Source organism: Pyrus communis, chromosome 2 (genome assembly GCF_963583255.1).
Source record: "Pyrus communis chromosome 2, drPyrComm1.1, whole genome shotgun sequence".
Classification (NCBI taxonomy): Eukaryota; Viridiplantae; Streptophyta; class Magnoliopsida; order Rosales; family Rosaceae; genus Pyrus; species Pyrus communis.
The window spans coordinates 19,256,385-19,271,676 of NC_084804.1; the positions used below are offsets into that span (position 1 = coordinate 19,256,385).

At 37.9% G+C, this 15,292-nt stretch overlaps 1 protein-coding gene across 1 annotated transcript; it reads right to left on the reverse strand.

Moving 5' to 3' along the window:
- Window positions 1–1,978: 1,978 nt before the first annotated feature.
- Window positions 1,979–9,583, reverse strand: LOC137726426 (probable beta-D-xylosidase 5). Its single transcript, XM_068465353.1, has 6 exons — window positions 8,871–9,583; window positions 8,320–8,489; window positions 8,099–8,196; window positions 7,135–7,899; window positions 6,252–6,895; window positions 1,979–2,942 (listed from the first exon to the last, which is right to left on the reverse strand). Exons 1-6 carry the CDS (start codon window positions 9,570–9,572, stop codon window positions 2,616–2,618), a joined length of 2,706 nt encoding a protein of 901 aa, XP_068321454.1. The 5' UTR covers window positions 9,573–9,583; the 3' UTR covers window positions 1,979–2,615.
- Window positions 9,584–15,292: the final 5,709 nt, after the last annotated feature.

Consider the following 15,292-nt stretch of genomic DNA (forward strand, 5'->3'; position numbering starts at 1 on the left):
AATAGATGTCGCAAATCAATATGATCTGCAACAATAGAATTAATTGAAAATAGGCGTCCCTAATTTTTTTTTTTTTTTTTATGTGCTGATATGGGTTTAATAATTAATTAAAAAGTTGTCTAAATACCTTTTTGCACAATAGAATTTTTTTTCTTATAGTAAGACTTATTCCGAAGAGATATCCCTTTTATAAATTCTCAAAGGCACAATGCTTAACCAAGGCCTAAGAGGAGGTTTGGAGATAGTTTTCAACCAACAATAGACGCACCTTGGTTATAACCTCATTATCTCAAGGCAGACCTCGCCGTTCTTTAAGTCATCAGACCACCAGAGAAGCCCCAAACAAACTCTACAAGATTAAGGTTGTGAGGATGTTGATTGCCTAAATGTTAACGATAATGTCCCAGAAGTCGTTGCCAATCAGCCAAGTCGTCACCAGAGGTGATCTTAATCCAGGTTGAATTTGATGAAAGGTGTCAAAGTGTGTAATGATGGTTGTATTGAGAATTTTTTTTTTTCAAAGAATAGACAGATAATGAGATAGAGGAATGTGGACTAGGATCGGATGTGATTGCAAGACTGGGTTTTTGGGTTCACTCTTTTTATTAACCATTAAATTACTAAACCTATTTGTAATTTTTTTTAAATTTAATTAGACTTGTGTGATCCATTTGTGTGTCACATTAACACATAACAAAATATTTGACAGAATTGTGATGGAATGACTACATTGATTTGGGACACTTACTTGTGAGACTACATTGATTGATTTTCAATTTCAGAAACCATTTTGATGTTGCAGATCAATTTCAGGAACCATTTTGATGTCGCAGGCCAATTTCAAGGACCATTTGTGAGAAAAAAAAATGACTTATGGGACCCATTTATATGCCACATCAGCACTTAATGAAATTTTTAACAGAATTGTGACGGAATGATCACATTGATTTGCGACACCTATTTTCAGGGGGTACATTGATTGATTTTCAATTTCAAAGACCATATTGATGGTGAGGGTCAATTTTAGGGACCATTTGTGATAAAATCCCAAGAAAAAAACATCATCATGACACACACCCTAATTCGTCATATTAATCCTCTCATTCTCTCTTTCACACCAACCTCAATCCGGTTTTCTTACTCAAGAACTTCTCTTACATTAGGTCTTCCTCTTCAACTCCGTTGTATTCAGGTTTAAACTCTCCTCCTTCCCCTAATGTAACTTAAATAGTAATATGGCTTGTATTTTAAATAAGGATTTAGAGAAGGGACATTCACCAAAAACCCTTTACATATTATAACTAAAAAAACCAATTCGACTAAAACTTTATAAAAAAAACTTAATACCTTACTATTGCACTGTTAATACACTGTTATTACATCGTTAATATCCTGTTATTACACCATTAATACCATATTGTAAGGTATTAACTAGCGACCAAACTCACATTTTTGGACTAGCAGAGTTTGTCAAAATCAGATTCTAAGAGCTTTACCAAATATGTTAGTGGGAAACTTTGACAAAATGTTAAAATCTAGTGTTAAAAGCTCTACCAAACGAACCTTTAGCCCAAATCATCTTTCAATAATTTGACATTAAAAGAATGAACCGTTTTGCTTGGTTGGGCATGGCTATTATCTAGTGCTCCTTCTTGGGCATGGTTGTTATCTTGTGCTTTTTGCTAAGAGAACAAAATCACAAGGCAAAGCTCCGATTACAACCCGAATCAACACGGTCAAAGTTAAAACCCCGATTGGTCACAAGATCCAAAATTGTCACATCCTGGTCCGGACCTCCACCACATTCCGGGTTCGACTCTACCGTAGCATAATATTGTCCGCTTTGGGCCTTGACCACGCCCTCACGGTTTTGTTTCTGGGAACTCAGATGAGAACTTCGCAGTAGGTCACCCATCATGGGATTGATCTCACGTGCTACTCGCTTAATTTCGAAGTTCCGATAGAACCCGAAGCTAGTGAGCTCCCAAAAGGCCTCGTGATAGGTAGAGATCCATTCCCCCGGACGATGTGGAATGTTACAATCCACCCCCTTTAGAGGCCCGACGTCCTCGTCGGCACACTTCCGACCAGGGATTAGCTTTGATACCAAAAAGAGAATGCTTTGAATAATAATTTTATTATTCTCAATGAGAGGTATTCATACAAGGTGTACAACCCTAATGTAATAGGAAGAAAACTAATTACACGAGATTACAGGAAATTGCACAGAATTAATATCAATTAGGAATCCTACCTAAAAATACAAAGTCAACAAAGGGAACCCAAAATCCTTTTGATGAACATAGTTTTTAATTGTTATTATCAAATCACGACTCTTCCATAACTGTACAGGTTGTTAGTCACAAAAGAGGCGATCCAAATCAGAATTAACTTACACTGAACACTGCTTAATTACTTTCAAATTTCAGTTTCGACAACATTATCTACATACAATTATATGTATGTTATTTTTATTAACATATTGAACTTGTACATGTAAATGAATTGCTAGTCAGATAGAAGCTCCACCTTTGAACACTTTGTTCCTGCTTTAAAACACAACCCACCCCCAAAAGACAAAAAAATCAATGAAATATCTGGGATGAACATATCTATCACTTCCTTCTAGTCATGCCCACATTAGAGCCTTGGTAAGGATAGGAACCCATCTTCGATCCAATGAACACCGAAGGAGCAGCAGCGGAAACACCCGCTTCTTCCTTAATGAAGGTGGGAGGCTGGAACTCCGACCTTGTCCTGCGGTGAGACGAGCCCTCTGCTGAATCCTGGCCGGTCAGCAGTGGATGGTAGCTACGGTTGGAGTTGCTCTCAGAAGCAGAAAACGATCTGATCATCCTGTGCTGAGGACTTTGCTTCTTGATTGCATGAATAAGAAATGGAATCAAACCTTCCATTTTTTGCCTTAACTTGCTAGACGATCTCTTGCTTTTGCTTTTAGCTCCTTGTCTTGTTGCAGATTATTGAAGAGGTACTTTGTTCTTGAAGAAGCACTTTGTTCTTTAGATATGTATTGTGATACAAGGCCGTCACGAAGCAGAGACTTATATACACAGACAATTGGGGGGTGCATGCGAGGCGGGTAATATACGTAGAATGACGCTTATGCCCTTCGATTGCGGGAAGATATTAAGGTTTCATGGGGGCTTGGGGGTAGTTTCCGGGTAGGGTTTTTGAATGGGGGGTTTGCATGGTTGACTTTGCAATGAATAAAGGCGTGTCGTGGAACATTTGGTGGGATTGCGATGGCTTTGAGTTTTCTTCACACATAAATCCAATCAGTAAGGTAAGGCGGCTATGCGCGTAGGATATCACTATGGATTGAATTCAAATTACACTTGGCTAAAGAAAATATATGGTTTGACCATCAACCGGTGACTTTTTTTTTTTAGTGGATAACATAACACTATTAGGTGATAACCATCAAGGGGAGACCTTTTTTTTTTTTTTTTAAATGGATAATACTGTCAGATAATATTATTATTTTATGTTGTAAGATGGATGAACAACATAATAAAAATGTCATAGTTTTAGAATATATTAGAAAAAGCATACATTTTGTAATTTAAATGAAACAGTGTTTGGTTAAAAATTCTTCAAACAAGTGGGAAATGATATAAGAAATATTATTTCCTTGACTGGTATGAGGGATTGGGTGGAATTAGATCCTCTCCGGACATATAACACTGTTAGGTGATAACCATCAAGGGGAGACTTTTTATTTTTTATGGATAATATTGTCGGGTGATATTATTATTTTACGTTGTAAGATGGATGAACAACAGAATTAAAATGTCATATTTTTAGAATATATTGGAAAAACGTACATTTTGTAATTTAAATGAAACAGTGTTTGCTTAAAAAAGTATTCTGACAAGTGGGAAATGATATAAGAAATATTATTTCCTTGACTGGTATGAGGGATTGGGTGGAATTGGATCCCTTCCGGACCTTAGTGTTCGGAGCCTAAGGATCAATTCATCTGGGCCACACAAATTCAATACAACAGTCTTTATTAACTCATTTTCCTAGGCCATCACACAAAAACAACGACTCTGATTTCTTTTACACACCAATCAAAGGCCCAGACGATTTGATCCCTAAGCTCCGAACACTAAAATTTCGAATTGGGCAATTGACACTATAATCACGTGCTTGAATTGACACTATAATCACGTGCTTGAATTGACACAAATTGGTTTACAATTGGCATTGTGGGTTTTACTTTGCACCAAGTGCGGTAAGTATATGACGCTAGACCTCCTTAGGCGTCTGTTCTAAAAATTGGCATTGTTTTAAAAATCTCTGCCTAGCATCACCTAGGCGTAGGCTTTTGGTCGCTGCCTCCATTAGTCTCTAGGCGTTTGAAAATTAAGAAAGTGCTCCTAGACCTCCTTAGGCGTCCGCCTAACCCACCTAAATCTGCCTAGACACCCGCCTATGTCACATCTCACTTAAACAGAAAACCAGTAACTTTCATTTTGTAATTTATTTTTTCAATAAAATGTAAGAGACTCATTGAATACTTGGATGACACTCATTATATGCTCATTCCCCATGTTTTCAATATGTTCTAATACTTTATAATCTATATGTCATTTTATTTGCAATTTATGTATCCCAATACAATTATGTGTTTTTCTAGTATAAATATAAAGACACTTATTTATACAATATATAGTAAATTTACTTAAATTTGCCTAGACGCTATGCTTCAGCCATGGACGGAGCCAACTTGGGCTCATAGGGGGCGGATGCCCTCACTCATCTTTTTTGGAAACAACTTTTTTAGTTGCTTATGACATTAGCATTAACTCTTCTATGTGCTACTGTCATCGTTAAAAGAGCATTTTCCGTCATGAAATTTCTAAAGAATGATTGAAAAATTGGATGGGAGACTAAAGATAACATGATTATTTTATAAAGAGAGATATTTGATGGTATTGGTAATGAAGTTGTCATACAGTGCTTTCAAAACATGAAAATGCGTTGAAAGAGATTGTAATATGTTGTATGAAAAACCTTATGGATTAATATATAAGTGCTTTGTTTAGTACATTCTAGAGCTTTTTAATTTGTGACTTCGTTGTTTGAGGATGTCCCTGTCTAGGCAGATCTTTGGCTTCGTCCTTGGGGCCCCAGCTCATTTCCCGACTAGTGCCTAACATCTTGTAAAACCTTGATATGTGGTGATGTTAGATATGCCATTTTATTTTCTTACACTTTATTATATATAAATCCTTGGCTTTCAAAGAGAGATGAATCTTAGTTTTCGTATTTTCTGGGTTTTGTAAAGCATACGGGTCCCTTTTGCCAATCATTTGTTTTAAGGAATGTGCAATGAAATATACACTAAAAATTTGCATGTTTCAGTTTTTATTACCCAACTGTTTATAGAAAAGAGAGTATTCGGTGAGGTTGTCACACTAGTATAACAGACACAAAAGATAGAGATTACGACTAACTGACGGGAATTCACATAAAACACGGAAATCTTTTTATGTGCATGTACAGATAAAACACATGTTCTGAAGTTTTTTTCATTTAAGAGAGATGGGAATGGAATCCTTGCATACAGGTTTTTTTTTTTTTTCTCTATATGCGGATACTCCCAAATTTGGACCCAAGAACTTAAAGCTAAAGTTAGTTTAATTTGTATGATACCACATAAGATAGCTGTCAAGCACTTAATGCAAATTGAATTATGTTGAATTGGTCTCAAACAATAAGCGTCAAGAATGTGAGCCGCTTGAACTCGGTGTTGAAACTTGAAACATTAGTGCAAGATTAGTAGTAGTCAAAGCAGCTTTTCAGTGGCAAATCACACAAAAACATATGCATAATTACATGACGCTGAACCTAACAGTATATTGCAAGGTGCTAACTAAAAGTAGCACCAATCACTCATACGCTCATATATGCAGTGCTTTTAAACTGTTTAGCATGTCCGTAGTGCTTTTAAACTGTTTAGGGGCACGTGGGTAATTGTAGAATTCATATTCATCGACCGACGGCTATCGATTAAGCACTTTCCAAAAACTAACACAAACCCTTTTATTTTATTTCTTTTTCTATAAATTACAGATGGTTAAACATTATATATGCTTTACACCCCTTCAATAACAAGTCTCTATCATAATGCTTACTACCATGGATGATTATTCTGCGTATAAATCATAGCTCATAGCTTAGTTGCTGCTGTCATAAAGTTAAAAAGCCTCCCTCAATTCTGCTTTTCCAGCCAGCTTGACATCGACAATGTGCTTCACTTGGCGCTCACTAGGAGAACCAACCACAATTGTGTGTTTTCCAGTTACCAACTTCCTCTTTCCTTCACTATCCACAAGGCTCATTCTCTTGCACACATCCACCCCAATTGTCACATACTTTGTCACTCCATTCTTCACCTCCACCCTTTTAAATTCCACCAGCTGCAACTTTGGTGCTCCCATCACCATCCCTGAGCTTGCCGGTTCCCAAAACACGAGCACCACATGGCCCCCGTCCCTTGGCCCGTTGTTCTTCACGCCGACAACAAGGTTAAAATTTAATTTCGCGCAATGTACTTTTGATACATCAACTAGTTTGCCTTTCGAGTTAGGGTCCGAATCCGGTTGAGTGGTGGAGTTGGAAAGTAGAAGGTTAACATGATGAGTTGGGGTTGAGGGAATGAGTACTGAGGATGGTGCAGACTGTATGAACTTGGTGAAATTTGAATAGCTTAGACCATGACCAAACTCATAGACGGTTTTTCCAGTGTAGAATCTGTATGTTCTTCCTGGGAAGTTTCTGCTTGTGTTGGCTCTCATGTTCATGTCTGTCATTGCCACTTGATCTGCATACTCCTTTGGGTACCATGTAAAAGGAGATCTTCCAGCTACAGATGGTAAAAATAAATTATTACACGAAGCATATATCTTACGAGTAGTTTTTCATTGTGACCATCACATCCTACGTGCTGTTACAAATTAATCCACTGTATTAATAACAACCACATAACAGTTTGACAGACACACTTGGAATTTTTGAAAACTCATGCAACAAATCAGTAACATCACATGACGGTAAGATAGACATATTCAAACAATTAAGAGCGGAAGAGGGTCAAAACTCAACCTGGATTGTGGTCCCCAAATATGACTTGAGCAATGGCATCTCCTCCAGCTTGACCTGGATACCCTACCCATAGAATCCCCCCAATTTTGCTCAAACTCTTGGCAAAAGAAACATCAATTGGGCCAGCTGCCATAATTACCAGAATGACCTTACCTTTTGCTGCACTAACCACTTGGTTCACAAGCTTTTCCTGAAACCCTGGCAATGTCAGGTTCTCTCTGTCAAGCCCCTCAGCTTCAATGGACTGATCAAGTCCCACTACCACCACTACTGCATCAGCTGTGGCAGAGGCCTGAGCGGCAGCCCCAATGAGGCTCTCATCGGCACATTTCACATTGCTACAGCCCGGGGCATATTTCACGGCAGAGACATACTTCTGTACTCCTTGTAAGGGGCTAGTGTAGCTACATGGTATGCCAGCATAGTTGCTTATCATAACAGTGGTGGCATTTGCATTAGGTCCAATAATAGCCAAGCTTTTTATTTTTTTGGACAATGGAAGAGCTCCTCCCTTGTTGTCAAGCAAAACTATGCCCTGCTTAGCAGCATCAAGTGCCAACATTTTATGATCCTTGGTGCACACATCAGACGGGCCAAGCTTTCCGAATTGGAGCAATTTCGGGTCACCATCAAAGAAGCCTAGCCTCATCAGGACAATGTAATTGTATATCAAGGACTGATCTACCACAGATTCTTCAACTTTTTTTGAGCTCACTGCATTCGCTGTGTATAATCCTAGAAAATCCCCACAATTCATGTTTAAACCTGCATATCATCACATTGTAACACATAGGATCGATCAAAACACTTTCTTCTTAATTGTCACAATTTTTTTAATTTTTTTTTTTTGGCTACAATTAGGGGTGTTTGTGAGCTGGAAACTGATAAAATTTGACGGAAACAAAATATTGAAATATGAAACAATTCTCGTCAAATCTAATTCCGTCACACCATAATGGCAAACCTGCTTTCAAGGCAAGGGCTACTGCATCCTCAGGTGTTGCAGTATAATGGATGGCATTGTAATAAACTTCAATAGAGTCGCAATCTGAAACGATGTATCTGCTCATAACATAAAATAGAGCAGTCAGTCAGGCACAATGCTCATTTGATAAGGTTATTAAAGAGAAATTTGTAGTAGAAAGATAAATTACACCTCCTGAAGCTTAAGAGCAAGAAAATTACCCGTCTAGGCCCCATTGACCTCTAACTACCCCTTGGAGGAGGTTCGGGTCAGCGCACGTTGGAACGCCGTTGACACGATTGTATGAACACATCACACTGCTTACATGGCCTTCCTGTACACAACTTTTGAATGGTGGCTGATATGTATCCTCCAAGTCCTGCTCTGTCACCTGCAGTGAATCCAGCAGTCATGCATATATGGTCATTTGACTCAGTTGTACTAAAATTTCTTGCATCTTAAGAAACATGAAGTAATACTCTAAAATTATTAATGATTGGTTATCAGTAAACAAGGGGTACCATTATTGATTACTGCCTTTGAATCAAAAAGTAACAAATGTATTTATTTTTCTGCATTAACCACACTAGATAGTTATTTAAAAAATAAATAAATAAAGGTATTGTATCCTGAAAAAGATGGAAGGCTGTCACGTGGTATAATTAATCTATCCATGTTATAACACGTAAATTAATTATTAACAATTTAACACTATAACTTAAAACATGAACTCGTCGTTTCCTCATAATATAACAGTGGATTAATCGATTACCTGTGCATCAAAGTGAAATCGATCAACTCCTTTCCAATTATCCACATCATAAGCAGTGTAATGCTTGCAGCAGCTTGAGACCTTCAGCCTATCACCACCAGTCTTATTCCCTTCACTCACTTCTTGCAGACCGCGGACATAATTCACCGCGTAATCCGACACCACCAGAGGGTCTTCGCCAGGTGTTTCTTGTCCGCGACCCCATCTAGGGTCGCGGAACACATTAACATTAGGACTCCAGTATGTCAACCCGGCTAGGCCAACATTGTACATGGCCCTAGCCTCAGTTGACACAACCTGGCCCATCTTTAGCCACAGTGATTGGTTAAAACTAGCAGCGGATAGAATCACCGCCGGGAAACTAGTGGCACCAGGCACCGTGCCATTAAAACGAGTTCCCGGGCCAACATTAGACACGCCATGAAGTGCCTCGGACCACCACTCATACGCAGGCACCCCTAGTCGAGCAATACCTGTGCTCTTATCTACTAGCTGTATCACCTTTTCTTGGAGTGTAAGGCGCGACACGAGGTCCTTGGCTCGCTTCTCATAAGGAAGGGAAGTGTTGCAGAAAGGAAATTGGCTAGTTGCTGAAGCTCTCTTGTCACATGCAAATTCTTGTGTAAAAATGGGAACTATGTGGAGAAATATAAAAGAAAGAAACAAGAGGATTTGGATTCGAATTCGGATTTCGTTGTTCATGGCTTCTCCAATTCTTTGGGTTTAAACTAACTGGTTGGTGGATTTAAGCACATACATTGTTGCTATTTATACTAGAAGCTCTATAAGTCGAAATGCCAAAAGTCACCGTGAACTTTTTTTCTGCTTTGGTATAAAAAGAGGATTGTTGCTTGTGAAACAAGAAAGGAGAATGCTTAGAGGAAGCAAAAGCTTCTTTTAGTTGCACTTTCATGTACATGGACAGTCATTACTCATGGACCAGCAAATTATGGTCCCAATCTTCGTGGGAACAAAGATGAAATAATCAATGTAGGCAAACTCAATGTTAACACTTTTGGTATTTATTTGTCTTGATAGATTTGATTTGATTTTTAATTATGGCATTTGTAATTTTTGTTTGTTTGTTTTGTTTTGTTTTGTTTTATAAAATCAGATTTATTCTGGAATCAAGAATTATTATGTATCTGACCATCACAAAAGCAAGAGAATTATTATGATCTTGAGTTTTCATTATCAGGAAATTACTAGTTTTTTTTTTTTAAAGTTTATTCTCCGTTCTTTATTATTACTTGTTGAAGTACTAATAACAACTCCATATATTAAACTCAAAACATTTTCCCAACTAGATTCAAGCATTTTAAATATGGATCTCCGTTAACATCATAAAGTTAAATCATAAACTTTTTGCAGATCATTATAGAGTTAATATTAAGAGCATTTGCTTGATGCCCTCTTGTGTTCGATCCAAAATTCCTTCAACTAATGCAGACTTAAGGAGATATGAACGTAGTCAAGTTGGCTAGTGCTTGGTGACTTGCGAGGAAAGACTAGCTAACAAGCGAACGAACAAGAGCTCAGTGTCCTCTCCTGCACCCCGGTTTAAGTCTCACTCTCCATATGTTATCATATATTAGAATATCGCTTTGTCAAAATAAAAGATGCATATTTACTAACCCAAGTTGGCTAAAGCATTATACAATTTATGCTTCTCCTCTACATCCAATTTTGAATCCCCCTCTTTCTAAAGGGTTTCAAACTCGAAAAATATTGCATTTTTCAAGATGGAATCGTTTTGCATGATATTAAGTATCTTCAAGCTCCAATTTAATGGGCTTGTACATATGACATTTCCCATTGTGATGAAAAGTTAACAAATTGCCAATTGCGGCTAGTATTCATCTCAAGCAAGGTAGAAAAGATTCATGGAATGGGTGCCTTGGAAGAAACTGCAAACATAAAGGACGATTGGGAAAGGGGAAGCCAATTAAGGCACGCCAGCCATCGAGCTGATAGAGCTACTAGATTTATGCTTGAAAATTACATTTCCTTGAAATTTACAGAATTCAACTTTGTTTTTGCTCTAATTCCATTTGACAGATTAATATCATTGATTTAGACATGACATTTAAAGAGTTTTCCAAAAGAACTCGGTCGGTGAACCAAACGTACGGCTATGCCAAATGCTTAATATTGTTTGTTCATATCCTAGCCATTTATTTAGGGTGACTCACGATGAAGAAAAAACGTACATAATATTTAGTTTGCAAATTTTATTTACAAATTCAGTAGATAAAATTGTGTAAATTAAATAATATGGAAGTTGATGATTGGGTTATCATTTAAGAGTAGATGAACGTGCTCATTTTTATTGGTAACACATCATTTAGTTTGCAAATTTTGTCTACAAATTAATCTTCCTAGCATTACTCTATAGTTATTAAACTAGCTAGCTTCCTATTGTTGAAAATGTTTCAATTTCAAATTTCTTCTCTTTCAGCAAGTGACCCCTTATCATAGTGATGGAAAGGAGTCGAGCCCTTGCATAACGGCGTAGGTTCGAACCCCGTTGGTGGCTAACCTAACATCTAATTAAACAAAATCTATCGTTTGACAAAAATAAAAAGTAAAAATTCTTCTCTTGCATAATTTTAATTAACAAAATAGTAGCATTACACATTAACTCAGACACTAACGGTTGATGTAGCCCAAATCCCTCACCTCGGACTAAGATTAATTAATATCGTTATATAAGTGGGTTGTTCCCAAGCTATGAAGTTGCATGAAGAACCTCAAATCTTTTCTGGCCTCAGTGCAACGTGGATCCATGGAAAGAAAGGACCAACTCACACACTGTTAAAAAGGAAATTAGGCCTAAGTTTAGGACAATTGATTATATATAAAGCAATGTACTGGGGAGATATTGAATCCATATAACATTTTTCGACTCTTACTTACTTTTTACACCCATATTAACTTTAATTAAACTATTAATATCTTTTTAAACTCATATTTACTACCTAAACTACACTCACAAACCCAACTCAATTTGTAAATTTATCTATACACCCATTTAAAAAATAAAAACCCAAAATTTGCAAAAAGAAATCCATTTCAAGTTAGGACTACAAAAAAGTGGACAAATTCTTAATCCAAGCAATATGATCGTCCTTGTAAATTTGTAATCATGTTGCAAAAGAGCTTACCACAGGTTTTTTTGTTTGTTTTAAATGGTATGAATCTCAATTATGAATGTGGGTATCTCTTTCTTCTTCTTTTTCTTCCTGCTTTGGTTTAAGATGAAGTCCTCTCTCTAGTTGTGACTATCTATCAATTAAGTACATGAATTAACCGACTATTCTTAGTGATGGATATTTATCTTTAGGATGGATTTTGTTGGATGAAATTTCGTATCTTTGAGTTTGATTTACCACATGTATGCATGGATGAAAATTAAGGAAGGAGGACATATGTTTGTGAAGATCAGTTGGATCAAAGAGATAAAATTATTCTCTTCAAAGTTCCAACTGCCCCAAGGTTCCCAAGCCTTTGGCAGTTCCAACTTAAATAATTCATGGTTGTTCCGCCGGATAGATCGCAGGAAATATACTAATGCAAGTCCATGACAAGGGAGGAGCCAAAGAATCCTCTTGTGCGTGACGTTTCCTCTTCTGCATGTCGTTTGATTTGTTTGATTACAAGTCTCACACATGAGTTCAATGCTCGTACTTTCATTGCATCTCAGAGGAAATGCAACTTTTTTGGCCTTCATTTAAGTACTTTTTTATTTAAGAGGCTTTTACGGGTTCCATTTTTCAGGTGTACAGCCATTGAAACAAGAAAAATATTTCATGAGTGATGACAACCCCTCTTGGAACCAATTTGAACCGTTTTGAGAGATGAAAATGGTTTCATATTTCTTTGAAATTTTAGCTCATTAGAAACAGAGCTTTCTGTTTTCAATTTTTTTTATTTATTTAATCTTTCAATCAATTGCTTTAATGCATTTTTTTTAATCTTTCTACCAGGTGCTGCTGAAAGATATCCTGATGGATGATCTCAGCGCTATGACATCTCTCATTGCTGTTGTTGTTGATTTGTTTGTGTTTTGGTGTTTGTGTAGGTTTATTGATAAATTTTAGTTGTATTGTTAATTTTATTTTGCACTTGATGGTAAGGGCGGGCATGGGCAGGGCCGGGCCTAATTTTGAAGGAATCAGACCAGACCCGGGTTTAAAGGAGACGGGCCCGGGGACAACATATTCTAATATAGGAACCGAATCTAACCTGGTCCGGTTGAAATGGACCGGTTTGGGCCGGGTCCACGAGTCCTTTGTTTTTTGTTTTTTTGTCAAAAAGAAAAAAAAAAAAAAAAACTAAAATTTGCATAGAGAGAAACCAAACTCAACGACGTAATGTATGCCCAGGAGTAGCTCGAACCTGAAACAAAAATAAACATATAAATATACATTCACACCCAACACAGAAATTCACAAATAAAAATAACTTCAGTATCATTAAATAGTAGACAAATTTTTTTATAGTAGGTTATTTCTTTTGGTCATTTTTTACATTTCACCATAAGAGGGATACAACAAACTATATCAGTACATATAAGCCGTGTACAAAACTGAAATTCTAACATTTGTGAAATGCCACCCTACCGTACCAAAGGCAATTAATTTGATAACAGATGATCTAAGGGTTTCAAGCTGTTACCAGGTTTGGGTTAAACACTCCAAGTTAATTAACCAAGTTTTTTACCTTCACGTAGCCCAGTATCATTGAATATCAAGTGTTCATCATTCTATTCTGAGTTGTTAGCTGTTACAAAAGTTGATCTTAAATTAAACTCTAGGCAAAAAGAACTGCACGAGATGGCACAAATACTCTTATGCAATGATCACTGGGAAGCATAAACGACATGTATAGTTATTGCCAGGGCTCGCCTAACATGCATGAGAAGCAACTAGTAGTGCAATAAAGAATTAAACTGCATGCAAACTAAGTGCATGAATCAAACGGATCGAGACATTCTTGGCCCTCTGCGTTCTCAGAAGCAAGTAGCTCAATCATCAATCATCAATCTACTGCAAAATTAAGTTAATTAAGTCTAGTAACCTAGTTTGAAAACCACAGACATTCTCGACCCTCTGGGTTCTCAAAAGCAAACAGAATGTTAGAACCGTATCGGGCCACAACTTCTTCACTTGTTGCTAGATAATTATAATCCTTATTTATAATTGGAAGTAGTTATTAGATGATGACTCAGCACGTGAGTTTTTCTTTTGTTTTGGCTAATGGGTTTATAAGCCCCTTTTGTATCTCCTCTATGTTATGAAATGAATATGCTTTAACTTTTTTACCTAACTTAGCTGTCTTCCCTTTTATTTCTTCCTCTGTGAACTGGAGTCTTATCAATTGGTATCCAGAGCCCAGGTTTGCATCCATAGGCAAGAGCAAAGATTCGGTGACGATGGTCGAGGTTTCTAAGGCGAAGCTTGACTTGGAGTTTCAGCAGCAGCAAATACTCACTCAACTCCATGGTTTTCAAGAGGCGGTGAACATGATGAACCTCTGGCAAGATGATTTGCAGCATCATATGGCAGATCTGCAACAGTCTCTCGCCAGTTTGAATGTCCACCAGGCTCAGCAGAACCAATTTCAGCAAACCCTCATCGACGAGATTCGTTCTCTCAAAAACCCACCCACAACACAACCCGTCTCCTAGATTCCGATCAATTCCATTCGAGTGTCGCTCGGCAACCCCATTTCTCTGGCGGTTCCATTGGCCACACCTTGGGCCACGACCCACATTCATCCCACCCCTTCCCACCCCTTCACTCACCTTCTTCAGGGACTAGGCATTTGAAGATTGAGCTTCCATGTTTTTTCGAGGAAGACCCATATGGTTGGATTGCTATGGCTGAGGAATTTCTCGATTACCATGAAATAGAGGACCACCGCCAAGCCACCGTCATCGGTTTGCATTTCAGAGGTGACGCCGCTTATTAGCTTCGATGGTTCAAGATGCGTTTCCCTCTCTCTTATTGGGCGACATTCACCACATAATTGCTTCAATGCTTTGGACCTACAAAATCCTTGAATTTTCACATGGCTTTGTCTCACATAACCCAAACCGGGCCGATCGAGGATTACGTCAGCCGTTTTATCTAGCTTTCTTGTCGGACTCCCAATTGGTCGGATGAGTAATTGTTAGGGGCTTTTTTGGGAAGCCTCAAGGAAGACTTGCAAGACGACGTGGTGGCCCAACGTCTTGTTTCCCTCGCTCGTGCGATCAAACTAGCTCGGATTTACGAGACCAAACAAGGGCATCGATCCCATTTATGCCTTGGCTTTTCTCGTTCCTCCCCCACCACCTCTAAACCTCTTTCTTCTTCAACAGCCACACCCTCCATGTCCCTTACTCTTTCCTGTACCCTACCATCAGCCACTATTACCCT

Coding starts and splice junctions, on each gene's coding strand:
- LOC137726426 (XM_068465353.1), bottom strand. CDS start 9,572: ATGAACAACGAAATCCGAATTCGAATCCAAATCCTCTTGTTTCTTTCT. Junction 8,490..8,870: donor GATTTCACTTTGATGCACAG/GTAATCGATTAA, acceptor GATTCACTGCAG/GTGACAGAGCAGGACTTGGA. Junction 8,197..8,319: donor GGTCAATGGGGCCTAGACGG/GTAATTTTCTTG, acceptor TGTTATGAGCAG/ATACATCGTTTCAGATTGCG.